The 27994-nt window shown below is 59.2% G+C and overlaps 4 protein-coding genes across 8 annotated transcripts; 2 read left to right on the forward strand and 2 right to left on the reverse strand.

The window, feature by feature from the left end:
* Window positions 1-57: 57 nt before the first annotated feature.
* PCBP4 (poly(rC) binding protein 4) lies at window positions 58-10216 on the reverse strand. 2 transcript variants are annotated; one of them, XM_032321271.1, is made up of 13 exons: window positions 10032-10215; window positions 3748-3888; window positions 3580-3603; window positions 3441-3473; window positions 3095-3211; window positions 2740-2871; window positions 2465-2593; window positions 2140-2214; window positions 1930-1974; window positions 1791-1854; window positions 1632-1684; window positions 1380-1549; window positions 58-953 (listed from the first exon to the last, which is right to left on the reverse strand). In XM_032321271.1, exons 2-13 carry the CDS (start codon window positions 3826-3828, stop codon window positions 665-667), a joined length of 1212 nt encoding a protein of 403 aa, XP_032177162.1. In that variant the 5' UTR covers window positions 3829-3888; window positions 10032-10215; the 3' UTR covers window positions 58-664. The 2 variants fall into 2 exon arrangements, with proteins under 2 accessions (XP_032177162.1, XP_032177173.1); XM_032321282.1 differs by having other exon boundaries at window positions 59-756; window positions 10032-10216.
* Window positions 10217-11253: 1037 nt separating this feature from the next.
* Window positions 11254-15464, reverse strand: ABHD14B (abhydrolase domain containing 14B). Its single transcript, XM_032321335.1, has 4 exons — window positions 15349-15464; window positions 14181-14416; window positions 12716-12957; window positions 11254-12325 (listed from the first exon to the last, which is right to left on the reverse strand). The coding sequence occupies exons 2-4, from the start codon at window positions 14389-14391 to the stop codon at window positions 12146-12148; spliced, it is 633 nt and encodes a 210-aa protein (XP_032177226.1). The 5' UTR covers window positions 14392-14416; window positions 15349-15464; the 3' UTR covers window positions 11254-12145.
* On the forward strand, window positions 14693-21342 carry ABHD14A (abhydrolase domain containing 14A). 3 transcript variants are annotated; one of them, XM_032321306.1, is made up of 5 exons: window positions 14693-14912; window positions 15027-15199; window positions 16149-16492; window positions 20559-20794; window positions 21000-21342. In XM_032321306.1, exons 1-5 carry the CDS (start codon window positions 14781-14783, stop codon window positions 21180-21182), a joined length of 1068 nt encoding a protein of 355 aa, XP_032177197.1. In that variant the 5' UTR covers window positions 14693-14780; the 3' UTR covers window positions 21183-21342. The 3 variants fall into 3 exon arrangements, with proteins under 3 accessions (XP_032177197.1, XP_032177213.1, XP_032177206.1); XM_032321322.1 differs by lacking the exon at window positions 16149-16492 and adding exons at window positions 18952-19163; window positions 19341-19456 and having other exon boundaries at window positions 14840-15199; XM_032321315.1 differs by lacking the exons at window positions 14693-14912; window positions 15027-15199 and adding exons at window positions 18952-19163; window positions 19341-19456 and having other exon boundaries at window positions 16311-16492.
* Window positions 21343-22902: 1560 nt separating this feature from the next.
* Window positions 22903-27994, forward strand: ACY1 (aminoacylase 1). 2 transcript variants are annotated; one of them, XM_032321257.1, is made up of 15 exons: window positions 22903-23203; window positions 23593-23704; window positions 24354-24418; window positions 24490-24594; window positions 24937-25031; window positions 25316-25392; window positions 25486-25575; window positions 25673-25729; window positions 26049-26122; window positions 26208-26257; window positions 26368-26512; window positions 26614-26682; window positions 27334-27413; window positions 27553-27613; window positions 27696-27994. In XM_032321257.1, the coding sequence occupies exons 2-15, from the start codon at window positions 23611-23613 to the stop codon at window positions 27858-27860; spliced, it is 1227 nt and encodes a 408-aa protein (XP_032177148.1). In that variant the 5' UTR covers window positions 22903-23203; window positions 23593-23610; the 3' UTR covers window positions 27861-27994. The 2 variants fall into 2 exon arrangements, with proteins under 2 accessions (XP_032177148.1, XP_032177140.1); XM_032321249.1 differs by having other exon boundaries at window positions 22904-23185.

Genomic DNA, 27994 nt, shown 5'->3' on the forward strand with positions numbered 1-27994 from the left:
GGACTCGGCCACACCCATTCTCTGGAGGTTTTGCCAACACCCACAATGTTTCACAGCTTCCTGGTCTCTGAGAATATTTATTCAAAAACAGGGATTGAAAAAACTGTACAGAGTGTCTGCTGCTGAGAATTCGGCCCCTGCCTCCATGCCACTCCCCCAGCTGCCGGCAGGGTCCCCTCTTTGGGTTGCCCTCTGCCAAGCCCAGCCAGTCCATTCCAGTCAAAAGAGTATCAGTGGAAGCAGCAGGAATCTGCAGGGAGGTGGGGAGAGAAGCATGGCCCCCAGCCACCCCCACCCCCGGCCCTCCACCCTGCTCCCCACAGGAGGGCCAATAGGCTGGGAAGCCCTAAGGGATGGGGAGTGCATGAGTGACCCTCTGAAGTGGGGGCACTAAGGATGCTCCCTGCATCCAAGCATAGAGCTACAGGGGGTGGAGCCCCGTACCCTGGGGCGGCTGCGGCTCCCGGACCCTGGGCCAGAAGCTGCTCCCACTCCAAGAGGAGGAACTCCCACAGACCCGGGCTGGGTGGGGGGGGTGCATCCATGCGTCTGGGCATTAGTGGCATTTGGGACCCCAGGGTGGAGTCTCCTTGGGCAGGGAGGGTGCAGAGGCAGCCCCCTACCGGTGGTCCTGCCTGCCCCTGCGCCTGTGCCTCAGCCGGCCTCAGTAGGGGGAGAATTTCTGCCGCTCAGCTTTCTTGCTCCCATTGGCTGCTGCCATCTTGGCAGTGTAGGCCGCCAAGCCCGGCGGCGGCCCTGGGGAGGCAGGTGGCAGAGCCAAGAAGGGCACAGGCTTGAGGCCGATGAAGTTGGAGAGGGAGATGGCATAGGGTGTGCCCAGCAGGCCTGGGGGAGCTGTGGGCAGGGCCGTCAGGGGCGGCGAGAAGGGGGCAGGCAGGTCTGTGGGGGCTGAGCCGGGCGTCCCCCCAGAGGTAGACTTGGCCGTTTCTAGACTGGAAAGAGGGATATGGGGGGAGATGAAGGGAACAGTGGAGGTAAGAGAGGGGCAGTAAGGGTAAATATGGGGGAGATTAGATGAGAGGCAAAGAGGAATCAAGAATAATGAATGGTGAGGGGATACTGGGGGGGGGATGGGAATGGCAGAAGAGTAGTGATAAGCAGGTATGGTACTCAGTGAGGGGAGATGGAGCGGGGGTTGAAACCCGGGGGAAAGAGACAGGGACAAGGGAAAAGATGACACAAGGGACAGGTGTGGAGGAGAAGATGGGGCCACATGGAGTGGGTAAGGCGAGGGTTCGGGGAGACAGAGGACGTACCCAGACAGAGACAGAGAAGGGAGATCAGCTCTCCCCACCCCAATCGTGCCTTTTACAGGCACTTGAGCCCTGTGACCTGGACCACTCCTACCCCACACTCACCAGGCAGTGATGAGGTACTGGGCCAGGGCGATGGAGACAGGGGAACCAGTGATGGTCACGTGCCTCTCGCCAGCACCTTCCGCTTGGTTCCCGATCTTGATATGTGCCCCTGACATCTGTCGGATCTCACTGATCTTGCTGCCCTGGCGCCCGATCACGCAGCCAATCAGCTGCGGGCAGAGTGGAATTCAACCCTGGGCCAGGCCTAGACCCCAGGAACCACCCCCACAAACCACCCCATCCTCTGCTCACATCATTGGGAACCAAGAACTCCTGTGAGCTGGTCTGTGTGCCGGGATCCAGTCCTGGGAGGGAGGAGAAGAGGGATTGGACATGGCGCTGGGCCTTTCCCGCCTCCCCACATACACTCCCAGTGGGGTTGCCCCTGCCTCCTTCTGCAGGGCCGCTCACCTGGCACCATGCTGGGGGAGGCAAAGGGGACTGCGTGGCCTGAAAGCTGCTGGAGCTTGGTGACCTGTGCCAAAGAAGAGGGTCAGGACTCAGAGGAAGCCTGGTTTCGGAAGGGATCCCTGGGGCTATGGTTACTCACCTCAGCGGGGGTCACAGCCCCATACTGACCCTGGACGGAAAAGCCCTGTGAGGACAAAGTGGGGGAAAGAGGGTGACTGTGACAAGTCAGAGCAATTTGGCCAATCACTCCTCCCCCCGTGCCAGCCCCCAAGTCCTTCTTCCGTCCCTCCCCCCACCTCAACCCCTTTCTCCAGGAATGCTTCCTACCCATCCTACTGTCCCACCTCACCTGGTTGGCAGAGAGAAGGACGGTACCTAAGGACAGGCTCGGATGATATGGGATAGTAGCTCCTTTGGGTGGGGACTGGAAGGCACAAAAGGGGGAGGCCCTATCAGGTCCCTCCCTGGCCCCTCTGACCTCCCCAAGGGCCCTGTGTTCCCAAGACCCTCACTATGACCCCCCAGGTAAATGCATCCCAACATTCTGGAGCTCTCAGTCCATCCCCGAAGCCCAGCCTGGCCTCCAGCTGGTGCCACAGGTATAGGGTTAGGGAGCCTGACAAGGCCAGGTGGCAGGCCCATCCCCGTCCCCTCTCCCTGCATCAAGGAAGCACCTCCAGGATAACAGCGCAGATCTGGCGCACACACAGGATGATGGCATCAGGCACCCCGGACACGGTGACAGCACGCTCTGTAGAGTTGGGGAGCAGGTCTCCTGCCACCTGTACCTGGGCCCCCGTGGTCTGCAAGCAGAAAACAGGGACCACTTCTGGCTACCCTCAGAATCCAGGCCAGGGCTGCCCAGGCTTTGAGCTCCCCAGGGGACAGGAAGCCGTAAGTCCGGGGAAGGGTAGGACTCCCTGAGGGTGGTATCCCCCCTTCTCCTCACTTCTCGGATCTCCTTGATCTTGGTGCCAGCCTTGCCAATCAGTGAGCCACACTGGCTTGCAGGAATGACGAGGCGCAGGGTCACCGGAGGCCTGGAGACATTCCCACCATTTGCAGGAGCGGCACAAAGGTCCTGGGCAGGAAGACTGTGGTTTGGCTCTCCATGCCCCTGCTGCTCCCCCTCCCGTGGGAGAACCTGCCTGCTGGGGTGTGAAGGGGAGAAGCCCTCCCCAGGTCCTACCCTAATGAAGGAACCTGGCCCACCCTGGGTTTGGCCTTCCCTGCCACCTGCAGCCCCTGTGTGGAGCCCCGGCCCAGGGAACCACTCCCAGCCTCCCAGCCCACCAGCCACAGACCTCATCCAGCTTGAAGGCGATCATGGAGACCGCATGGAAGACAGCCGCTGTAGACCCTGTGATGGTGGTGATGCGCTCGGGGCAGGAGCCCTCAGAGATGGTGATCCGGGCGCTGCTCTGCAGGGACACACAACGCCAGGCGGTGGGGCTCCTTCTCCACTTCCTTGCCAGGAACCTGTCTGCCTGCCGCCCTACCAGGCCCCAGCCCACCACTGGAAACAGCTACCTTCCAAGGGCACTCATTACTCATCCCAAATGGTAGGGAGCAGGGAAAAAGGTGGGGCAGGGATCTCCCCTCCCCTCCAAACCAGATGCCCTGGGCAGCTCTCCCAAACTCCAGCCTCACCTGCTCCCGGATTCGCTTTACAGTCTCTCCTTTCTGTGGGAGAAAAAATACGGAATGGCTCTTAGCCGGAGCGGTCACCACCTCCGGACGGCCCGGGGCCTCAGGTGGAGGTCCGCACAGAATAGAACTGGGTACCTACCTTCCCGATTATGCTGCCGACCTCCTGCAAACAAGACAAGAACACAGTCAGGGGGAGTGGTGCCCCAGGCCCAGCCCGGGCCACCAGGATGGGGAATCTAGCGGAGACAGGACACAGGAGCTCACATTCCTGGCCCGCCCTGCCTGGCTGTGCCCCGCCCCCACTCACCTTCCCGTGCATCAGCATCCGCAGGGTGAGGGTGATGCTGAGCTCTGGCTCCTCCTCCAGCCCCGCATCGGAGCCGCTCATCCTGTCAAGCGGGGCTGGGGCCACAGCGGCCTAGGAGTGCGTCCACGGTGCCTGGCGGCTCTGACGGGGGCGGGAGCGGGGGTAGGGGGTGGGCAGTGGAAGAGGGATTAGAGGGGAGCTCCCATCTCTTTTGGGTCCCCTGCCTTTACATGGGGACCTCAGTGTCAGACTGACCAAATTCCCACAGAAGAGAGACAGCGTAGACCCCTGGTTTCAAGTGTCACCCTGATTGATGCCCTTGTGTGCCACTCACTTGCTGTGTGACCCTGGACAGCTCATTTCATCTGCCCAAGGCTCCGCTTCCCCCCTACCCCAGCCACAAGAAGAGACTACCAGGTCCTACCCCGAGAGTCATGAGAATTAGAACAAGCTGAACACATGTGGGAGGCAGCCAGTCGCCATGGGTCTCCTTCTCTCCTTCCCTTTCCCCGTACATTGGAAGAAAGAATTAACCAGGAGACCTATGGGAGTCTGGGGTGGGGACTCCTCTCCGACCTCTTAGAAGAGGAGGCCCCTGGAACTGGGCCTTGAAAGCATGTTTGAAAAGTTAATTCAAATAAGAAGCACTTGCATCCAGGGACCACAGCCTTCCCCCCACCAGCACCCCTCCCCACGAGAACGTGGGGTTACAGCTGGCCAGGAGGCTGGAGCAGCCATGGGGAGCCATGGGGAGGCCTTGAAAGGAGGGTAGAAGTGAAAAGAACAAGGTTCTAGAAGGGTCCTCTTGCCCCAGCCTTCCCCTTGCCTGGCAAAGGCTTGTGGGGAGGGGGGCACAAGGGCAGGGAGCCCCAGGTCTGTGGGGCCGGTCAGTAAAGCAGAAGATCCCTGCAGACAGCTGTGAGCAGGGTTCATTCAGCACGTAGGGGCGAGGGGGCGTGGTGTCAGGAGACCAGCAGTCTGCACAGGGCTGCTCTCCTGCTGGCTGCAGAGGTAAGAAGTGGCCACATTCCCAGTCTGGAACACTTTCCACTGTACCAGAAAAAAGGCCGCTGGCTCCCGGTCTCAATTTCCTCACCCATGAAATGGAGAGAATGCTTCCCCTAGGGACTGGGTGATGGGTAAGAAAGGGATTTGGGGGCTGGGAAATGTCAAGGCCGTTAACTGACAGAGGAAGGAGGAGACAGAGATTAGCTTCTGGGATTAACCCAGCCGCCAGCCCTCCCTACCCGACCCCTTTTCATGCCCCAACTTAATCCTGAACCTTAATCCTGCTTGGAAATCCCTCTCCTCCAGTGGCTGTCTCCCACCAAGCCTCAGCTTTGATGGGAACTAACAAGGGTACCAGAACCCAAGGAAGAAAACGGAGTGGGACCAACTGGTGCCAAAACTAAGCCAAGGCCAAGCCCTAATCCCGCAAATTCCTTCTGCCCAGGAGGGCGTGGGAGCCAAGGATGCGTGTGCCTACCTAGAGCACTCTGGAGACCTCTGGGCACCTTCTTCTTCAGCCCCCTGCCCTCTCCTGAAATGAAGGTCAAGGGTGTGGAGCACTGTCCAGTCCCCTCTTTGGGACCCCCTTGCTAGCCAGAGCTTGGGCATGGAGTAGGAAGGGGGTGTTCCCAGCCTGGCTTTCTCAGGAAGCCCAAGGAAACCACTATATGACATGAAGCCTGTTCCTTCATCTGTACCATTGGGTGACAACGCTGTTCCCTCAAGCCCTAGATAACTTGTATCCCCAGCACCTGCTCCTCCCTCTGCTTGAGTACTGTCCAGAAGCTCTCGAGAGGTCAGAGGTCAACAGTGGATACAGGGACTGGGCTCTGTGAGCATCCTGGCCAACCTCATGCTGGCTGCCCTTGCAAACATTCCCCCAGCTGCACGCACTTCCTCCAGCAAAGCACTTGTGATGACGTGCTTAGTTTCTGTCTCCCTGGACAGCCAAGCCCGGGAGCCCCTTAGAGCAGCAGCCAAAGCCGCCACCTTCTCCTTGTGTCCCCAGAGCTCAGGCCAAAAGCCAGACGGGAGAAGGTGTTCCGAACATAATGGTTAGCTGAACAGATGAATTCACCAAACAGAAGGGAACCTGATGCCAACAGAGGGTCTCTAACCTGCCCAAGGTCACAGAGAGGTGGGCAATGGTGGGACCAGCATGGTCCTACCTGCTAGCGAGGGGCTCTGGCTACCACAGGCCTCATCTATCTCCCCTTTCTGGCTGTTCCATCTGGGTCTGTCAATCCTCTTCCTGGAGGGAGGTTCTTCAAAGGTGGGGAACAGGCTTTAGTAGTTCCTAAGACCCCTGCCTGGCTAGCACGTGGGGGTCATGCTTGGAAAGGACTGACAACTTGCCCAAAGCCATGGTCTTAATCTCCAGAATGTTCTGAGGCTCACAAGCTCCTCTGGAGTAGTAACCAGTGGAAGATCTGACACTGTCCCCATACCATTTCCCCATCGCCTTTGGGGTCATAAGCCTCAAGGAGAAAAGGGCAAAGGGGCTAGAATGTGGCCAGAACTAGAGTTCCTGCCCTGAATAAGATACCTGGGTCTGCAGCAGAGCCCACTGCCCCGAATTTCATGGTGACCTTGGCCAGGCCTTCCTCTGACCTGGACCTCAGTTTACCTTCCTGTGCTATTTATGTATATGTGTGGGACTGGAGGGGAGAGGGTGTGTGTACTGGTGCTGGTCCCTCCGTGTCCTTCCTGTTCTGAAGGACCCTCAAGATCTCTCCTGTTTTTAGGAGAGAACAGGAGTTCCTGACACAGGTCTCCCAAATTATTCTCCTAGGGACCCTAAGAACAAGCAGCCCTATTTGGCATGCTGGCTCCCCTCCTCCCCTCACCAGAGTTCTCAGGGAATCATTTGCTGGTGGGCCCTGGGTCCCCGCTGGGCCACCTACACGGCAGCCACACGTCATGCCACACTGACCTCCAGCTCACCTCTGGGGGTGCCCAGCCCCCTCTGGTCAGCAGGGCTCCCTGGCAGAACACACCAAGCTCAGACTAGGCCTCTGCCTCTGACCTCGGGTGTTCCCTCCTGCTCCCTAGGCCCCCTCCCCAGACCCAGTGCCCACTCCTTCTGTCCCTGGCTTCCTGCCACTCAGGCTGGAGGGGGCGGGGAGGGGGGTGACAGCTGTGTAAGCGATGGCGGCTGCCCCTTCCTGCCCCTCCCCCCCAGCTGTCTCTTTCTCATGACAGCTGCCCAATCAAAGGGCCGGGGGCTTAGCCAGCTCCCCCCCACATGCAGGGATCAAGTGTCCACCCTGGCTTTGTTCTGGAGCAAGAACAATCCGGGGGAGGGGAGGGCTCCTGGGGCTAGGCAACTCAAGTGGACTGGCCCGCCTCTTGGGGGATTCCCTTGGCTCTGCTAGCCAGCGTCTGGACCAACCAGGCCTTATAGACCCACCTGGGGTAGGGAGAAGGTGGTGGGGGGTGGTCTCCAAGTTCATCTCCCACCTCACATCCCCCGACATCCCCTTAGCACCATCAGGCTCCAACCTAGCAGCCTCCTACTCCTAGTCCAAAAGCAGCCATGCAGGCCACACCCAGTGATGCTGGGGAATGGCTCAGGACCTCAGACGAAGCAGGGTGTGGCAGGAGGTGGACACTGGGCATGGGGAGATCAGCACTGAAGGATCCTGAACTCCGCTGCCTGCTCCCTTCTCTGGGTGTGCGCCCCCTTCCTGATTACCCAGCCCTCCACAAGAAGTGCCCTAGTATCCTCCGACCCATGCACCCAGCCTCTCAGCCTTATAGCCTCCCAGCATTCGTGCCACCTTTTGGGAGAGTCGGCGGGGAGGAGAGGCCTTCAGGGAGCAGTGTGGGGTCCATGAGTTCCACCCTCTGGTTTCCCAGCCCAAGGCTGTCCTACAGACTCAGTGCGAAGCAGCAAAGGGAAGCGCTGACAAGTTGGCTGGTGCCAGAAATGCCACAGTCTCCTTAGAGCATCATTCAGCAACCCCTCAAGAGTCCTTACAGCCAAAGGAAACTGAGTCAGGCCCAGGCCAAACTGTACTCCAAGAGAAAGGACACAACTTCTTGGTTGTGTCCCCACCCACTGACTGGTACCCATCCCTTCACTGCCTCACCCAACTTGAAAAAGTTCTCTAGCTTTGATTTTCCATGCTGGAGACAGATCATTCTGCCACTCAACAGCCATCTTTGGCTCCCCAGTACCCAAGGAATAAAGCTTGATCACCACAGACAGGCACTCAAGGTCCCTCATGATCTGGCTGCTGTCAGTTTCTCTTGTCTCATTTCTACCCCTTCGCCTCTACACACCAGGCTGCAAAACACGTCTAGTACCTCCAGGCCTCTGGACCTTTGCCCCGGCTCATTCCAGCTTGAAATGCCCATCCTCCTCTGTCAAAATCCCTCTCAAATGCCACCTCCTCTGTGAAGTCTTCCCAACCTTCCAAGTCAGATATAATCACTCAGGCCTCTGTGCCCCAGCTCAGTTCAAAGGAGCCCTAACAGGCATTTTCAAGCCTATCTTTCTATTATCCAGGAGGGTAGGAGTTCCTCCGGGAGGGTGGGAGCCAGAACCATGTTCACTCTGTGTGTAGAGAGAAGGGCCTGGAGGCGTTAGGGACCTGAAATGGGGCTGAGGGTCCCAGGAAAGCAGAGAGGATGGTGAGAGAAGATCCAGGGCATGGGGGACCAGCCACATGGGACATCCAGGATCTGCTGGGACAGAATTCCCAGTTCCCATTCCTCAGTACCCCAGCCCCTGCTCCTGCTGTTTCTTTGGGTCTAGGGGCTCCGCAGTCATGTCACTGGGGTAGGGGATTTGTGCAGTGCTTTGAGACTCTTAGGGGCCCAGAATGGGTTTCCCCATGTGGAAGCGAGGCTGGAGGAAGAGCTGGGGAGTGGCATGGGTTTCACCAAGTCAGAACCCGAGGCCCAGAGAGGGAGGTGCTTGTTTATAAGGCTACATGAAAGGCAACTGGCGGAGCTGGGAGAACAGGGGTCCACCTGTGCGGCTCAGAGCTCTTTTCTCAAGAGGTCAATGCCATGGGGCAATGGTGATGGAAGCTGGAGGGGAGGGGGGGCAGGGATGGGAGCAGGGAGGGTGGACAGAGCCTGTCTGGGGACACAGGGCGGGGCGAAGCCAGCCTCCCTGTGGCCTGGGCCTGCCAGGGTGTGTGGGCCGCCTGCTCCCAGCCCCCCACCCTGAGCATGCAAGAAGAACAATCCCCTTGTGTTTGGGCAGCCTGAGCCTGCATGCTGATGAAGGCTGGGGGGTGGGGGCTGGGATGGGGGTGCTTTGGAGGTTGATGGGGCTCCAGGGCCCAGAGGGAGTAGGGGACCTTCAGATGGGAAAAGTAGGGTCCCAGGTGCTGGCCCTGAAGGAATGAGGGTAACCCCAGGAAAGAGTGAAGGCTAGAGCTAAGATTTAAGCTCCTGGAGAGTCCCTGGGGTCTGAGGGCTCTTTGTAGGAGAAGGAGGGCCCTTAGGGACACATGCCCTGTTGGTCCAGCATGAAGGTAAACATTGTGGGTTTGGAGGGGACCAAGAGCCCACATTCTGGGAGGAGGGAATGCAGCTGGCCCTGGGTGCATCCCCTTGAAGACCACTCCCCAGGGTGTTGGAGCCGGGCGGAGCACTGGGTGCCACAGGTCTCAAGATGGCGGGCCTGGGATAGGGGAGTGAGGAGGTGGGCACCTCCCTCTCCTGGCCAGGCAGGCATGAGGGCCAGGCTGAAGTGAGTATCCAGAGACACCCCCTGCCCCCCAGGACTTCAGCTAGAAGCTAGGTCAGAGCTGAGGGGCTGAAGAGTCACAAAGCCTAAGGGACCACTCTTAGTCCCCAACTGTCATCTCCACACACCCCTAGTCTGGAGGTTTGTCTGCCTGCTCCCCCCCCCACGCCCCAACCAAGGACTGCAGAGAATGGGAAGGGGTGTGTGCTGAGCCAGGAACTGCAGGGGAATGGCTGATGGGGATAGAGATGGAGCAGAACCAGAACCCAAGGCAGGAGGTCGAGAGAAAAGCAGGTCCAAAGAACAGAAAGAGCAGGTGGGATGTGGGCCTCAAATCTGGGGTCTCGGGTCCAGGAGGGCCCTCCCTGGTGCTGGGGGCTCCTCGGGCAGAGCAGCGCCCCCCACCTGTGCAGGCCTGGGCCCGTGTGGGACAGGGAAGCGTGTTCCTCTCAGTCTCCCAGTATCCCAAAGCGGGACCCCGGCCTGTAGACTCCGGCGCGGGCTCCCCGCCCCCCCCAGCCGAACCCCCAAACTTCGCGGCCCGCGGTGCCCCGCCCGGCCCGCGCCCTACCTCGCTGGGGCTGTCCTGCGGCGGCGGCGGCGGCGGCGGCGGCGGCAGCGGCGGCGCGGCGGCTGGGCCGCTCAGTCCCACATTGTCCCCGGGAGAGGCGGCCGCTCACAACTGCGAGTGACATCAGCTGCGAACAATGAGGGGTTTGACAGGCGCGGAGCCCGGCCGGCCCGGAGCCCGGCTCCGCGCCCCCCCCACCACCCCCCGGCCCGCCCGGCCCGGCCCCTCCCCGCCCCCTCCCCGGATCCGATTACAGCGCGGCGGGCCCGCCCCAGCCGCCCCAGTGCCGCAGCCGCCCGCCCCGCCCCGCGCGCCGCGGTGCGCCCGGAGCGGCGGCCGCTTCCGGGAGGGCTGGGGCGACCCTCCCCCGGCAGCTCGTCCCGGCGCTGGGAGCTGGGGGCGGGAGGGGGGGTCCCGCCGCCAGCGCCCGCCCAGCCCCGGTCCCCCGGCGCCGCGCCGGGCCGCGAGCCCCTGCGCTCTCCGCCTGACAGAGCCGCCCTCCGGGAGCCTCCGCCGACCCCCCGCGCCCCCATCTCGGCCTCGGGCCCGCCGCCAGGCCCCGCGCTGCCCGGCTCCGGCTCGGATCCCTCGGAACCCCGACTTCTGCCCTCCGCCCGGCCGGGTTCCCGGCTCTGCTCGCTTCTGCGCCATCCATCCCCTCGCGGGGCTCTCCAGCAACGAGACCCGCGCCCCTCAGCCACCCACGGCTTCCGCGAAGCCCGGCCCTTGTCCGCCCGGGACAGGTTACCGGACCGGCTGGAGGAGGGGCCTGAGAGCGGTGTGATCCCCTGCACCCCGCCCCGCCATTCTCCCAAAGCTACCCCCAGATTGCCTTTTGGGGGCTAGGGTCGCAAGGGCCGCGGCGCAGTTGTGTACTCGGCTAGAGAATGGGGGGAGTTGTACGGTCCCCAAGCCCTCTCCCTCCCCCACCGTACCCTTTGGGGAACAGATCTACCTCCCCCTCTCCTCCGTAATCGGCTCAGCCTGGTCCCACTGACCTCCACCTCCCCCCACAGCTGAGTCTCTTGGCACCTGGGTGTGTGTGTGTATGTGTGTGTGGGTGGGTGGGGAGGGGAATCCAATCTCCCTTCCCCTCCATCTGGCCGGGTGGACAAAGGGCAGGGGGACCATCTGGTCCCGCCAGGGTGGGGGAGGGGCCTACCGTGTTGGTCCCCAGGGCGGGGGAGGGGCGGCGCTCCGGAGACAGCAAGAGCCTGCGGGGTCTAATTGCATCACTTTATTTCACCGACCTCCACTCCGCTCTCCGTCTCCCCAACCCCCAAACCTCAGAGCAGGAAACAAGCTTGGTTGAGCAGATCCAGGCCTAATAACCTGGGGAGGTGTGGAGCACCCAGAAAGAGGAGGGAAAGCAGGGAGATCAGAGGTTCCAAGGTCTGGGGCCAGCTGCAACCTGTGGGTGAATGGAGTTCGGGGCTGGCTACTCCTAAGCCTGGCAGAGCGTCTCCTACAAGGAGGGTCCCCACCTTCCTGGACAGTGGGGGGCTGCATGGTTGGGAGGGTGTGTGTGTGCCCATGTGAATGCTTGTGTGAGAGCACAAGAGTGCATGTGTGTGAACGCATGCAATGCATGCAATGCAATGCTGTAGGTGACAGTGTGCGTGTCAGTCCAGAGTTGCCTGTACCTATGGAGTTGCTCCCGAGTGAAGGGTCGTATCTGGGAACATGGATGGCTCTCTATGGGTAAGCATGCAAGTGGGCATGGATGTATCTGTGGTCTAAGAGGCAGGAGTAGGAGGTGTGAGTGCCCTGCAGGGAAGCCCAAGGAAGAGGCTGGAGGCAGGATGGGAAGGCTGCACAGGGGAGAGGAAGGAGAGTGAGGGAACAGGAAAACCTATAGGAGAAACCCATCTAATGGATTACCCTCCACCAGATTACGTCTCTTGATTCCTGAGGCTTTTCCTCTTGATTTCACCTCCTTAGTCTGTCACTGCAAGAGAAAGAGGAAGAGGAGAAGACAGATCCTAGAGACAAGAACCCAGATAGACAGACCCACCTGTTGCAAGTATGTGATGAGCAGAAACCCATGGAGGGAGGAAAGAGACAGACAGAGCCCAAGGCAGGCCAGCAGCCACCCCCATCTGCAGGGCTGGGTCTCATGCTAGCCCCTGCAGGAAATTCAGCAGCCCCGTGTGCCACTCCTCAGGTTTGTCAAGGTAGCAGGGGTGCCCTGCCCCCTCCATGACCAACACCCGGTGGTTGGGCAGCTGCTTCAGGTGCTCAAAGCTGGTCAGGCCCATGGGGTCCTGGTCTCCATATACTATAAGAGTTGAGGTCTAGAGAAATGAAAGGGAAACAGTAAACAGGGATCTACCACACCAGCCCCAACATCCTAGAGGGGGTCAGCTCTAGTTCCACCACCACTTCAGTCTCTCCCTGGGGCCACCCCAAATGAAGGGGAGGGACAAGCTGGCCCAGTGGGTGGTAGGAGAGGCCCCAGCTCCTGGGAGACAGAGGCATGGATTTTTGTCTGCTCTGGCACACAGTTTAGCACAGGCCAAGGCACAGGAATCTGCTGCTAAGTAAACCAAAAGGGCAGAGTTTGGTAGTTTAGTTCCCCCCAGGAAGACACCCCTCCGTTAACCTGCCCCCAGTGGAGGAAAGGCCCCAGGATGGACCCTTTCTTGCTCAGGGCAGGGGCATCTCAGCCTCCCAAATGGGGATACCTTCACACTGGCATAGTCCGCAGCATTGATTTTGTCAGTGCAGATGGGGGCCACTGGCACATAGCCCCGGAGCTGGGAGCCAGGGGCTGTGAGGAAGGGCAGGGAGTACATGCCGCTCAACGATGGGCTGATCACAACTGGAGAGCCCAGGTCCAAGGCGTCCACCACAGCTGCCAGGAAGCTGCTGGGGACCAGCTCCCCGATAGGGGCAGGGGCTGCTGCTTCCTTGGAGCGCCCCAGGCCTGCAGGGATTCAGGTGTGGGAAAGACAAGAGCATTGAATGGGGAAAATGGAAGAGACAGTCCCTTCCTCCAGGAAGACCTCCTAGGTCGATCTCTCAGTGCCAGGTTCCAGCAGCACACAGTGTGCCCAAGTTTATTCCTACAGCAACCTAGATCTATCCTATCTGTGGCAAGCACGAGGCATTTTCCTCTATGTCTGTGCCTACCTCTCCCATCCATAGAGTGTCCTGGAAAGGATTGGTCTCTTAAGTCCAACACAGCTGGGGCCAAGTCTCAATTTTCCACTTAACTATCTAGGCAACCTTAGGAAAGTCTCCTCACCCCTCTCTCAGCTGCTCAGTTTCCCCATCTGTTAAAAGAGACAAAAAAGTATCTGCCATTTCAGGTTGCGGTGAAAATTAAGTGAATTAACTGCTTAAGAGGCACCTGTCTCGGGGCTGGCAGGGTGGACAGGGGTGGAGGAGCTGGCTCTGCACATGTACCTTCCCTCCAATGAGTCAGGCCCCACCTACCCCCAAAAGATTAGCTCAAGACCTTCACCTGGAAGATCATCAGCCCAACCCATGGTCCGAACCAATCCCATCTGAGCCTGGAGGCCCACACTTGGGCCCTGAAACCCTGCCAGCCATGGCCTGTGAGGGGAGCAGGTCAGCTCTGCTGCCCCTTCATACTCGGCTCCACGGGCTGGGGCCTACCAGTCCAGGTTATGACGGCCGTTCTGGGGCTGCTCCTGCCCTACCACTGAACCCAGTTCTGGGCTTTGTCCCTGGGATGGTGACTGGGGGCTTGGCCACCCACCAGGCCCCACCCCGCCCCCACATGTGTCAGGAGACTCAGTCTCACTCTTTAGGGCTTCCAAAAGAGGCTACGGTTATGGCTCTGTCAAAAGATTTTAATTCCACTTGGCTGAGTACCGATTCTTAGGTGTTGGGTACCGACGACATATGCACATATCTCAGTCCCTTCTCATTAGAGCCAACCCCCCAAATCTGTAGCTCTCATTACAGAGGAGGAAGCAGGCTCAGAGCCTCTCAGACACCACCCCGGGCAACCTGGCTAGAACCAGCTGGACGGTGTCCAGACCACACCCGGATCGAGACCCGAGAAACTGGAAGGGCCTTGCCGAGGGCACTGCACCCTGTCAAGGTCCTCCCAGTGCCCCAGGGCCCAGGCCTCGTTGAGGCCCCCCACAACCCCGGTCCAGAAGTTTGCCCCAGAGGTACCTGGCAGGTCCATGGCCACAGCCCGGTAGCCAGCCTGAGCCAGCCTGTGCAGCGTGCCCAGGTTCTGCCAGGTCTCGGAGGAGAAGCGGATGCCGTGCAATAGCAGAATTGAGAAGCGGGCAACCTGCCCACCGCCTGGCAGAGCCTCCCGGAAGAAGAGGCTCTGGCCCTGCACCTGGGTGGTGCCCTCATGAAGCTCCACTCCGGCCATCACCGCCGCTGTATTGGTGGCGCACCTGCGGTCCAAGGCCAGACTGAGGAGGAGCCACAGAACCCCCCTACCCGATGGGACACAGAGGGCAGGGGTCCCTCTGGGAGCAGCAAGGGGGCCTCCAGAAGGCTGCCAGAACCCTCCACATGCTTTCAGATGAGGAAGACCGAGGTGTTATTTATGCCTCCGCCACTCAACTGTGTGGCATTGGGCCTCAGTTTCCTCTTCTGAAATAAGTGGCAATAAAACCTACCTCAAGAATGAATGAGTTAAAAAAAAAAAAAAAAAGAGAGAGAGAGAATTGACAAGTGAGGGTGCTTGCCCTTGAACTCAATACATGGAGCTCCCGTTATGATTATTGTCCTCATTGTTATTCTCCCTTTCTACGAATGGGGCACAATACAATACAATACAATAGTGCTCAGCTCCCAGTGGTGGATGGGATTAAACGAGCTCCTGCATGTGAAACGCTGCACAAGGTTCCTAGCACAGAGGGAGTTCAGTTAAGTGCTCAAGCGACAGTAAGCAGCTATTTTGCTTATGGACCTCTTTCTCTTCAAGGCACTGTTACAGTTTGTAGGTTGGCACCGCAGGCCGGAGGGGGTCGGGGTTGGAGTTTAAAACCTATTTTTCAGAGGCGGAAGCTGGAACGCAGAGCTGGGAACGGCTTTGGAGTTCCGGGCCGCGAGGAATGCGGAGTACCCGGCGCGCCACCCGCTGGGGCCCAACGCGCTGACGCACGGTCATCGGCGCCGCGGCGGCTCGCTCGACCCCCTCGGCCGACTTCGGTTCTGGCTCGCTGGGCCCGGTAAGGGGCACGCGGGAAGGTTGGGGGCAGACCCGAGGAAGGGACCTGGGGAGCCGAGATGGGAAGGGGAGGAACTTGGGCTGGGTGGGAGTAGGATTTCACCCGACAGAAGAAGAGAGGTTGGGGGGCGGGGGGCGCAGGGCCGGTACCTGGGGAGCTGCGTAGGATCGCGCAGTTAAGAGGCAGGCGAGTGCGGGCGGCGACTGTGGCCCGGGCCTGGGAAGCGGGGAAGTGGTCCGGCCTAGGGCGGAGACCAGGCCGTGCTACGGGACGCCCTCTTGTGGCCACAAGCCGTCACAGGGCCCGTCGCTGCCGCTAGATCGTTCCTGTCCCAGCAGCCTCGGTTTCCCCAAACCCCTCGGCCCCGGGTGCTCCAAGCCCCTGGCTGGGTGCGGCCCCAGCAGCCTGCCCCAGATGCACACGATGAGGCTTGCGGAGAAGGGTTCGTGCGTCCCCACCCTGCCCAGGCCCAGAGTTGTGCGCGGGCAAGCGGTGAAGCCGGACCTCCGTGAGTGTGAGGTTCTATCAAAGTCCAGCCAGGTGACCTCAGCCGTTTTCACAGCGTCTCCGAACCTGTTTCTGGGCTTGCAGAATGGGTGTGATGTTGCCTTTTTGTCAGGGTGTCTGTAACAGAGGGAGTCCTACGGGCCCTGCGCTGCCTCCCTGTACCGGCCTGGCTGCCACGCCTGGCTTGGCCACATACCGCCAGCAGGCTAGGTGCCATAAAGAGCAGTGAAAGAGGCCCAGAGGCCACCCCGGGCTGTGATCGAGTGCGTGTGCCTGTGTATGTGCAGGGGTGCGGGAAGCGGTTGGACTGAGACCAGGAGCCGCTAAGTAGCTATAACATCTGACATTGAACAGCGAGGCCTCCTCTCCAGACACTGTGCTACGGCTTGACCCATCTTTTGCGGCCCTTAAGACAGTCCTTATCCTTACCCGCTCTGTACAGAGACGGGCTGACCCACGATAGAGACCGCCTGGTGGGAAGAAGCCGGTGGCTCTCCCCTGGCCTTCGGACTGAGAACAATCCGGTAAAATCGGGACAGTGGGCCGGGCCTACGTGTTTTGGGGCACCGCCTAGAATGCCCCCCTCCGTGGGTTTAGGAGGCGCGGGGGCCTGCGACTGCGGACTGCGCAAGCGCGCCTCCCCGGCCGCGCTCTCTGCCGCCTGGTCCCCGCAGCCGCCCGCAGAGCCGCGGAGGCAGCGCCATGGTCGCGGCGCTGTTTGGCTGCTGGTTCCGCGTGGGCGGGGCCCGCGCTGGGGTGTCCGGCCCGGTGATCCCGGTCGGCCCGGTAAGTGTCTCCGGGGAGTGAAAGCTGCGGGGTGCCCGGGGGCGGGCCGTCCTGGCTCCGCCCCTTGCCCCCAGGGCCCTGGGGCAGAGTCCTGTGGGAGTGGCCGCTGCGGGGTGGGGGTGGGGGGGCAGCGAGTGTCCCTGTGTTAGTGTGTTTTGTGTGTGTTGCCCAGGCTTTGGTCTGCGTGCGTTCTCGGGGGTCTGGATACACGTGTGTCGATGTCGTGTGTGTCTGTTTCTACGTGCCTACGTTGAGGAGGATGTCGGTCTGTCTGTACGCCTGTGCCTGTGTATGTCTGCTGTGCGCATTTCTGTGTACGTGATTTTGAGGGTGTGTAGCTACGTGTGCGTGTGTATTTTTGAGGCTATGTGTATCTGTTTGCCTGTACGTGCGTGTTTCTTGTATGCAGGAGCAGTTTGGGGATTGTGTATATATGACTGTGTGCTGGTGATTTGAGGGTCTGCATGATTTTGAAAGCGTGTGTGTCTGTGTGTGTGTGTGTCGGTCTGCTTTCCTGATGGCTGGCTGTGTGGCTGGTTTTGAAGGTACGTAATTCAGGGGATCGCTTGCTCGCAGGCCAAGTGTGTCTGCCTGTACCTGCCGTGCCAGGAATAGCTTATGCAAAAGAAAAGCTGTGGGGACAAGACTGTGTGCACGCGTGTACTCCTGTGTGTCATTGTCCACACGTATGACAAGGACCTAAGCTGGGTACAGCCAACCCGACCCCACGCTTGTCTGGAGCATGCTGAGTTGCCTGAGTTGCAGGCTAGCTTCCCCCCACCATGGTCTAGTGCACCAGCTGCCTAGGTTGCCAAGGCAACAGCCAAAGTCCCGCCTCTCCCTCGCAGCAGGCTTGCCACAAGGAGAGATCCGCGGGGATCCTCCCACCGGTAGGAGCCTAGGCTCAGGGTGCTCTGGAGGTTGCTGTTCCTGGTCAGAAGAGAACAGCGGCCTCTTCCTTCCTTAAGCTCCTGGCTCTTCACTGCTTGGGACTGGGAGTCTGGGGCTGGGGTCTTGGGAAACACTGTCAAAGCTCCCAGGAGAGGAGAGTGGTGCCCAATATGTTTCCAGCTGGGCCAGCACCCACTTGGCACCCAATAAAGATGTGTTCACTGGAATCTGTGAATAAGGCAGGTGTACGCCTCCTAGGCCCGAGAAATGATGACAGGACAGCCCTGGGTCAAATCCACTGTATTCCTGAAATATCACAGGAAACTTGAGAGGGATGATGCAAGGTGATCCTTTTCCCCATTTTACTGACAAGCTGAAGACGCATAGCCAGGAAGTGGCAAGGCAGAGTCTCAAAGGCAGGGCTAACCCTTCTGTCTGGGTCCTGGGTCCTGATGTCTGTCCTCTGGACAGGCAAAGGACCCAGACTACAAGAGTCAGTCGGGTGGGGGAGCTTTCGTCTCTCCAGCCTCCATTTCGAGGTGTACCATGTTCCTCCCTGGGCCCATTCATTCTGCTCATGCCTCAGCCTTTCTCCATCCCAGATGTTCTCCATGAGCCCTCCTCCCACTTAATATCAGCTGAGATAAAGCACTGCATATTTCCATCAATTGGAAGACACATTCTGATTTAAGCACTATTATATGCAGTGTGATTAAAAAAAAAGAAAGAAAGAAAGAACCATTTCCAAACATGCTGTCAGTGAAATGGGGCTTTACACATAGTCTTTCCCCTTTTATTTTCTTTAAAAGATTTTATTTATTTGTGTGATAGAACACAAGCAGGGAGAGCCGCAGGCAGTGGGAGAAGCAGGCTTCCTGCTGAACAAGGAGCCCAACACAGGGCTCCATCCTAGGACCCTGGGATCATGACCTGAGCTGAAGGCAGACGCTTAACCGACTGAGCCACCCAGGCATCCCCAGTCTTTCGCTTTAATGACTCTGACTACTCTGTCTACCAGCAAAGCTCCAGTTCATTCCTCACCTCCCAGGCCCGTGGTTTCTTCCTTGGCAAGCTGAGTGTAGCCTGATGGTTAGCAGCCCAGTTCTGGGTTCAAGTCCCAGTTCCTCTACCTGCTACTCTGCATTTTGGGCAAAAGAATTTACCTCTCTGAGCCTGTTTCCTCATCTGCAAGAGAACTATAATCCTATCTGCTTCCCAGTGTTCTTATGTGGATTTGTGAGTCCTCGTATGGGAAGGGCCAAGCACAGGATCTGGCTGTCATAAGCACTGGTTTTAGCTGGCACAGTGATGATGGTGGTTATTGAGCATCTGTGTGTCTCCAGAAAGATCTCAGATGCTCCTTCTCAGGCTTCAGGGGATCTGAGCTCTTGCCCCTGCATGTGCGGAGTAGTTGGATATGAAACCTCAGACCCCTGCTCGGAGCAGGACAAAGGGCAAGGGCTGAGCTCTTCCTTTGACTGAGGGCTTCTGGGTGGGGCTTGGGGGTGGGGTCCAGGGGACCTGGTGGGGACACAGCCCCAGCCTCTTCTTCCTCTCCTCTCCTCCAGACTGTGGTACAGACTTCCATGAGCCGGTCCCAGGTAGCCCTGCTGGGCCTGGGCCTGCTGCTCATGCTGCTACTGTACGTGGGGCTGCCAGGCCCCCCTGAGCAGACCTCGTGGCTCTGGGGAGGCCCCAATGTCACAATCCTGGCTGGTCTCACCCCTGGCAACTCCCCCATCTTTTACCGCGAGGTGCTGCCGCTCCACCGGGCACGCAGGTGGGTGCTGACCTCAGGGTGTAGTGGAAGGACTAGGTCCAAGGGGAGTCCCTGTGTGGGATCCCAGCTCAACTCAGGGTGCTCAGGGCCTGGGAGGGCAGTGGGAAAAGCCTAGAAAGAAAGAAGGGCGGCCCACTTCCCGACCCCAAGGACACACACTCCCCTGTGTGCCCACAGGGTGGAGGTGATGCTACTCCACGGAAAGGCCTTTAACTCGCACACGTGGGAGCAGCTGGGCACACTACAGTTGCTGGCGCAGAGGGGCTACCGGGCCGTGGCCCTTGACCTCCCAGGTGAGAGCCCCCGCTCCGGGGTCTAGGGAAGCAACATTCGGCAGGCACAAGGGGGCAGCTTCCCAAGGGAGGACTTGGAGGGGTAGAAAAGCCTTACGGTATGGCTGGGCTGGGGGGGATTTGAACCCCAGCGTCTGGACAAGCAGTGGCAGGTTGCGACACAAGATGGCAATGCTAGAAGGTCTGTGTCTTTATTTTCTACCTTTGAAGCTAGAATGTGGACTGTGGCATGTCCCAGAGCATGGGAAATAGAAGTAGAAATGCGACTCACTTCCCAAGAGCTTGCACAGAGAGATCTCACTGGACTTTTTATGATAAACTAGGTAGCTTTTCAGTTTTTTAGCTGTGCACATGATTTATGCTATCATTCTTATCTTTAAAAACCAAGAGAGAGTGACGTCCTCAGAGACCCATGCCAACATTTCTCTCCCAGCAGTCTGGGGGTGCCCAGGGGATCCCTATATAGATCCCTATATAGAAAGACAGACAATATTCAGGATTGTGTGGTGAGGGTAGAAACATGACTCGTGTCCTGTCGGCTTAGCAAATCTCTCTGCAGCTTGGTTTTCTCCCCCTATACCATATCTCATAGAGCAGGCCAGTCACTATGAACATCTGCCCATTCCTCCACTGGTAGATACATAAGTTGATTTAGAGTTTCCAGCATCAGTGGAAATGCTTGAGGCATGAAGCTGAAGCAACTTTGGACATGTTTCTTTGAGCGTGGAGGCAATAATTTCTATAAGGTAGCTACCAAGAATCATTATGGGTCAGAGGATGCACATTTTTAAAAACGTTGACAAATATTACCTTACCCTCCAAAAATGCGACATGGATTTATACTCCCATCAGTCATGGATGAAAGTGCCCATTTCCCCACATCTTCCCCAACACTGTATATTGTCAATCTTTTTAGTTTTGCCACTCTAATGAGTGAAAGATGCTTTTCTAGCGGACCTATCCTATTACCTAAAATAGCTTCCAGGAAGTTTGGGGGTAGTGCTGACCTGTGCCTCTGCTCCTTCCCCCACTGTAGAGGGGAGGCAGGAAGTCCTGGGTTCCTTTCCAGCCTCCCTCAGCTGGTGCCTCCTGCTGTTCCCAGGTTTTGGGAACTCGGCACCTTCCAAGGAGGCAAGCACAGAGGCAGGGCGGGCAGAGCTCCTGGAGCGAGTGCTACGAGACCTGGAGGTGCACAATGCCGTCTTGGTGAGCCCCTCTCTGAGTGGCCGCTACGCCCTGCCCTTCCTGATCCGAGGCCACCACCAGCTGCGTGGATTTGTGCCCATTGCACCCGCCTCCACCCAGAACTACACCCAGGAACAATTCTGGGCCGTGAAGGTACTGGAAGGAGGGTTTCCAAAGGTCCAGCTTCCTATCCCTGGCTCCAGTCATGGGGGGGAAGGACTCAGGTCTCAATTGGAGGACATATGACCTCATCTGGATAGAAAGAGGTGGGGCGTTTGGGAAAGATTTCCTAAAGAGGTGGCAAGAGGGTCAGTCACCGTCAGGCCCCAGGATCACAGCCCCTTGCCTTGCCCTGCAGACCCCGACTCTCATCCTGTATGGGGAGCTGGACCGTATCCTGGCCCGAGAGTCACTGCGGCAGCTCCGCCACCTGCCCAACCACTCTGTGGTGAAGCTGCGTGATGCAGGCCACGCCTGCTACCTCCACAAGCCGCAAGACTTCCATCTTGTCCTCCTGGCCTTCCTTGACCGCCTGCCTTGAGTTCACCCACTGACCAGGCCCCAGGCCTGGCCTGAGCTGGGAGAGTCTGGACCAGTGCCCCACCAGGGAGGCAGCCCCTGGGATTGGAGGGTTGAGGCCAGAGGGCTGGGCCTAGTCGGGACCTCTCATTTCATCTCACAGGCACAATAAAAAAAAAAAACAAAAAACACATTTTTTTGTCATGTCTGGGGAGTGGCAGGTCCTGTTTGCTGGGGTTGCAGCAGGTGGGGTGGGAGTGAGAGGCAGGTCTGGGACTGCTTGGGGGCTGGGAGCTGGAGGGAGGCTTCAGCAGCCCAAGATGGTCTACTTCTTAGCTAGCTGCCCTCACTACTCTGTTACTCAGTTTCCTCACCTGTAAACTGGGCATGATGGTAATTCCTGGCTCAAAATTTGGTTTTAAAATTGACTCAGTCTAGGTATATAGAGCACTTGGTCTCACGGGGCTTGTGGGGGTCTGGGGGAGCGGGTGTTACTGTTGTCGTGTGACCACTGGGGTTGGTAGGAAGTCCAGGGTCTAGCCGTTGTGCCAGTGAGTCAGGAATGCAGTACCTATGGCCAAAGGGAGCAGGATGTGTAGGGATAGAAGTGGGGAATGTGGTTTAACAATTAACACAGCACTGGTGGTCAACTGCCAAGCCTGCTTGCCCCTGGGTATGTATGGGTCAGCAAGCAGATCAAACTTAAACCCCAGGAGGATTGGGACGGACCCCCCTCCCCTTCCCTTTCCTCCCAGCCTGCCTCCTCGGAGCACAAAGGTTGAAGTCTTCAGCCCTGCCTCTCCCCACACTGACTCAGCCCCTATAGCAGGGGGCAGAACTGGCTGAGAGTACAAAGGACACCCAGACACCCAAGTGGGCAGCTACAACTCTGTGCAGCCTGGGGGTGGCCAGTGGGACACCTGTGCCTCTTTATCCTCCCTCTCTGGTGGCTGTAGGAGAGCCAGGGAGCCTGGCACAGGGTCAGCCAAGAGTATGCCACATGTACGCTCTTGTGCTGCTCAGCCCCTCTCACATGATCATACAAGCCGTCTGGTTACATCTTCTCACCATGACATCCTCTGTCACACAGACGCTGCCACACCAGCCACATCTCACACTCGCGTTGTCACACACATGCCCGCTGATACACACTGTTGGATTACCTCCCACAGTGGCACATTCGCATGATCTCACACGAAGTCACACATGTGCCTCTCCCCTGCCCCTTTATCCTCCGTTCCTGGCACGTGTCTGGCGGCTTCTCTGACACCGCTCTGTGCCCCCCTCCCCCGCGGCGACAGAATCCTGTGGGTACATGGAGCAGCCAGCCTTCTGGAACTTACAGGGGACAGTTATTAACCAAAAACCTGTCCACACAGGGGGCTGGGGCAATCAGCGGGGACCTGCCTGAGGAGCTGAGACACGGAAAGGGAAGAAGTCAGGAGACTCGCGGGAGGGGACGGGGGAGTAGGCGGGGCCAGCTCTGGCAGGACTTTGTAGCGCTGTACCCCAAGAGGGGCGCCTGAGCGGGCAGACGCCCCCTCCTGTGTCAGAATCAGCTCTCCTCTCTACCCCGCCCCATCTGGAGATTGCGGGAGGTAGAGCACTCTCCGGGCGGGACCACCCGCGGCTCGCAGACTAGTCCAGCGGGGCGGGGCCTGGGGGCGGGCTTGGCGGCGGGGCCGGCCGGGGGCGGGGCCGGCCGGGGCCGGGGGACGGCGGCCGGCGGCCGGGGCGGAGCTGGCGGCGGCTGCGGTGGCTGACCCCGGGGAGGATCGCAGGATCCCGTAATCCGAGAGGAGGTCGGAACCTGGGGCGGGCGAAGACACCTTCGTCGTCGCGGCCGCGGGGACGTAGGTGTCCCTTGCTCGCAGTCTTCGGCCCCGCCCCGGGATCCGGTCCGGCCACGTGGTGGGCGGAGGGGGCGGTTCTGAGCCCTCGACCTCGCAGGACCCTGAGCCCTGGGCCACAGTCCGGGGCTGGCGCTGAGAAGCAGGCGCCTGCCCAAGAGCAGCAGAGAGCGAGGTGGGACCCCGGAGAGGGGTAAAGGGTCTGGGGTTATGTGGCATAAAATCCGGGCAGTCGGGAAAATTTTTTTGAGGAGGGTAGGAAGAGCCCATGTCTGGGGTTCAGAACGGGCTCAGCTACTGTCTAGCTGTCTCTGAATCTCTCAGCCTCAGCTTTCTCCTCTGTCTGTAAAGTAAGCAGGCATGCAGAGGCACGAACTTCCCGGGGTTCTTTGGCGGATTCAATACGGAAATGTGTTGAAAGCGACTAGAACACCTCCTGAAACAGAATGGGGGCTCCGAAAACAGGGGGTCTTCTCCCTGTGGGACGTGCGGGGAAACGCCCTGGGGCAGGGGCGTGAGTAGATGGAGTCCACGGGGCCGCAGCGGCTGGGAGGGGTAGGTAGCCGCTCGCTTTGCCCCTAGCTCACCGCGCGCAGCGCCATGGCCAGCGAGGGTCGCGAGGGCGAGCACCCGTCCGTGACGCTCTTCCGCCAGTACCTGCGCATCCGCACGGTCCAGCCCCAGCCGGACTACGGTGAGAACGCGGCGGTTCCAGGGCCTGCGGTGGGGTCCCGGGGCGGGGACTGCCTTACACCAGACTCCAACCACTGTCACCCCGCTAAGTCCCACTCTGTTGCCTCAACTGGCACCTCCACGCCCCTAGCGGTTCCCCAGGTCAGCGGACTAGTGGCTGGTTCGGGAACAACTTCGCCTCACTGCCCAGGGTTTGAGGACGGGGAGAGGAGACCAGACAGCTCCAAGGGAAGGAGCTCCAGAAGCCTACTGGGCAGGACAAAGACCACAGCCCTTAGGAAATCAAGCTTGGTGGCTGGGAATTGTGGACATGGATCCAAACCCCTGCCCCGTATTTACCAGCTGGGGCACATAGGGTGAATCTCATGCCTGTGCACCAGTTTTCCCATCGCTAAGGAAGAGAGCAGTCACTCCTGTTTCTAACTATGGACTTCCCACCTGACATTCCACAAAGGGTCACTGACTGGCCAAAGATATCTTCTCCCTTGGAGACAGAAATGCAGGTGTCCCCGAGGGGTGTGGAACTGCAGTGCCGAGGCAGCAGCCTGTTTCAGCATCGGCTCCCCTCTCTGGATGTACCCCTAGCTTTGCCTGGGCTGGTGGGAGGTGTGGGTAGGCAGAAGCAGCCCCAAGACTCTCTGTGTCCCCAGGGGCTGCTGTGGCCTTCCTTGAGGAGAGAGCGTGCCAGCTGGGCCTAGGCTGTCAGAAAGTGGAGGTGAGCCTAGGGCCTGTCATGGGGCGGGGAGGTGGCCCCAGGGCACCTGCTCACCTCCTGGTCCTCTCCAGGTGGCACCTGGCCGTGTGGTGACCATTCTGACATGGCCGGGCACCAACCCCAGACTCTCCTCTGTCTTACTCAACTCTCACACGGACGTGGTGCCTGTTTTCAAGGTGTGTGGGGCGTGGGAAGCAGTGCAGGCCTTGGGGTACACAGATGACTCAGACCCCCCATTGGACCCCAGAGAGCCTCAGGGGCTTGTCTTGAAATTGACTCCCGATCTCATAGGACATGACTATATTCAGGCAGCCTTTGCCCAGGGGTCCGTTCTGTGCCGGGGGTAGCAGTGGGAGCAGAGATGAGGGACTGCAGTCTGCTGCACTCTCGGCCCGCTTCTGTCCCCTTCACCACCCCACTTGTCACCCCAACCCTAGGGTAGGCTTCTAGATCAGGGGCACAGTTGAACAGAGTAGATTAATGACTAAATTTGGGGCCTCTTCTCATCTCCACCCCAGGAACACTGGAGTCATGACCCCTTTGAGGCCTTCAAGGATGCTGAGGGCTACATCTATGCCAGGGGTACCCAGGACATGAAGTGTGTCAGCATCCAGTGAGTGTCCTCCATTTCCCGTCCCCCACAGTGCCCCTTCTGGCTCACTGAATTGACCCAGGGCCTGGTGTGGGTGTGACTGGAGAATCTCAATGCCAAGGAACACCTTGACCCCTTATCTTGAACAGGAATTCTCACCTTGACATGGATGGGGAGACTGAAGGACGGAGTCCCCTGCCAGGCTGTGGCAGAGCAGGCTGCAGGGGCCCAGAGCTCCAGCCTGCCCGCCCAAATATCTGGTGGCTCCCCCAGCACCTGGCTTATACCCTGTCACTGCCCCTCAGGTACCTGGAGGCTGTGAGGAGGCTGAAGGCTGAGGGCCACCATTTCCCCAGGACCATCCACATGACCTTTGTGCCAGGTAGGAGTGGCTTGGGGAGAGCCACTTTTCAGAAGCAGGAGGCTTTGGTGATAGGGACAGATCCTTCATCTCATGTCCCTGCTGCTTTGACAGATGAGGAAGTTGGGGGTCACCAAGGCATGGAGCTGTTTGTACGGCGGCCCGAGTTCCAGGCCCTGAGGGCTGGCTTTGCCCTGGATGAAGGTGAACAGGCTGGCAGGCCCTTGAGCGGCTGGTGGGGGACAGAGAGGCTGTTAGGGGCTGGGTCACTCCACGCTCTGAATCCCCTCTCCCTCCCCAGGCCTGGCCAACCCCACTGATGCCTTCACTGTCTTTTACAGTGAGCGGAGCCCCTGGTGTGAGTATGGGCTTGGAGGGAGGGCGTCATTGTGCACTGGGATGCCAGGCCAGAAGGGGAGAGGGGCCAGAGGGGCCTCCCAAGAGTCATGCAGCATGTCGGGGCCTGAGTAGCCAGAGCCCCTCTCCACCTGGACTTCTTCCTGAGCTTCTGAGGGAAGCCCCCCATGGACAGAAACCAGCTCTACACCTTGCGTTCTAAGGAGAACAACCCTGCCAGATCAGCTTGGGATGAGGGGAAGGCTGGGGCCCACCCCCAGGCTGGTCACTTTTCCAGCCCCTCCCATGCTGAAGACACCTCCTTCTCCCTCATCTCCCAGGGGTGCGGATCTCGAGCACTGGGAAGCCAGGCCACAGCTCACGCTTCATCGAGGACACGGCAGCAGAGAAGCTGGTGCGTGGCACACAGGGAGGGAGTTTGGGAATCCCCGATGCTCTCTCCTGGGGCCACACTCACATCTGACCTCACACTCTCCTAGCACAAGGTGGTGAGCTCAGTCCTGGCTTTCCGGGAGAAGGAGAGGCAGAGGTGAGGCAGCCTGGGAAAGAGGATGGGGGTCTGGGGGGTGGCCCTGCCAGAGAAGGGAGGCTCTTCATCTGCTGTTCCCCCTGCCGCCCCTGCCCTGCCTCCCATCGCAGGCTGCAGTCAGACCCCAACCTGAAGGCCGGGGCTGTGACCTCCGTGAACCTGACCAAGCTAGAGGGTGGCGTGGCCTATAATGTGGTACCTGCAACTATGAGCGCCAGCTTTGACTTCCGTGTGGCACCAGACGTGGACCTGAAGGTGCCCTCTCTGCCTGGGTTTGGAGTGGGGAGCCGGGTCTTCAGTCCTAGGCTGGAGGCTCAGGGAAAGCCGGAGAGGTCAGCTCATCTCCCTTCTCACAGGCTTTCGAGGAGCAGCTGCAGCGCTGGTGCCGGGCAGCTGGTGAGGGGGTCACCTTCGAGTTTGCTCAGGTATCAGCTGGGACCCATGGTCAGATGCTGTGGGAGCTGGGGAGCCTGGGCTTGCTGGGTGTGTGTCCTGGTGGCAGTGGGTGCTCGGCTACATCTGGGTGTCTGTAGCTGTGAGGGACACATTTTATTCAACAAGCATTCATGGTGCAGGTCACCGTTGAGTGCTGGGGATACCGTAGAAGTGAAATTAGACACAGTTCACGGCCTCATCGTTCTTACAGCATGAAGAGATGAAAAGACCTCAATTAAACATTTATATACTACTACTTTTATATGAGTCTGAACACACTCGGTTTAGGAAGGGGTGGGACCCTACACTCTGAGAACCTGTAACAAGCAGTTGGCCAGTCTGAGAGGTCTGGGAGAGTCAGGTCCTAGGTCTCCTAGATCTCCTATCCTAGGTCTCTTCCTAGAGAAGCTGGACAGGAAGTAAGTAGATGGAGGGCAGGTCCCAGACCTGTGGCCTTTAAGGGACTGAAAGAGGGCCTGTGGCTGGACCGGCCGGCTGGCTATCTGGGTAGGTGGGTGGAAGCCGCCGTAGAAGGTGGGGCTGAGTGGGTGTGTGCCTAGGCCAGGCTCAGAGTAGCCTGTGAAGAATAGGGGAAGATGTCCAGGCCCTGTCTTGATCCTGCTATCCTGCCCCCCTTCCAGAAGTGGACGGAGCCCCGAGTGACATCTACTGATGACTCAGACCCCTGGTGGGCAGCATTTAGCGGGGCCTGCAAGGACATGTGAGCGCATGGGCAGCCTTTCTCTTCCCCTTTCCTCTTTTCTCCTCCTGCCTCCCTTCCACCTTCCTTTGCCCCTTCCGTTTCTCCCTTGCCCTCTCCCCTCTCTGCCTCCTCATTCACCAGGCTCCTCTTTCCGCAGGAAGCTCACTCTGGAGCCAGAGATCTTCCCCGCTGCCACCGATAGCCGCTACCTCCGTGCGGTGAGCTGTTTGCAGTGGGTGGGCAGGGGGTGGTCCTGGATGCTGGCCCTTCTCCTCATGGCTTCTCCTTGCCGCCCTGCAGGTGGGGGTCCCGGCGCTGGGTTTCTCACCCATGAACCGCACACCTGTGCTGCTGCACGACCATGATGAACGGTTGCACGAGGCCGTGTTCCTCCGTGGGATTGACATATACACACGGCTGCTGCCTGCTCTGGCTAGTGTGCCTGCCCTGCCTAGTGATGGCTGAGTCCCAGGCTCCCCAACCTCTACCCCGGGAGCGTCCACCAGACCAGTGTCAAGGCAAGGATCCCTCTGCCCCACACTCAACAATAAAGTCTGCGTGTGGACAGGGCCAGTTCTGCAGTACTGAGAAAAAGGACA

Source organism: Mustela erminea, chromosome 1 (assembly GCF_009829155.1).
Source record: "Mustela erminea isolate mMusErm1 chromosome 1, mMusErm1.Pri, whole genome shotgun sequence".
Lineage (NCBI taxonomy): Eukaryota > Metazoa > Chordata > Mammalia > Carnivora > Mustelidae > Mustela > Mustela erminea.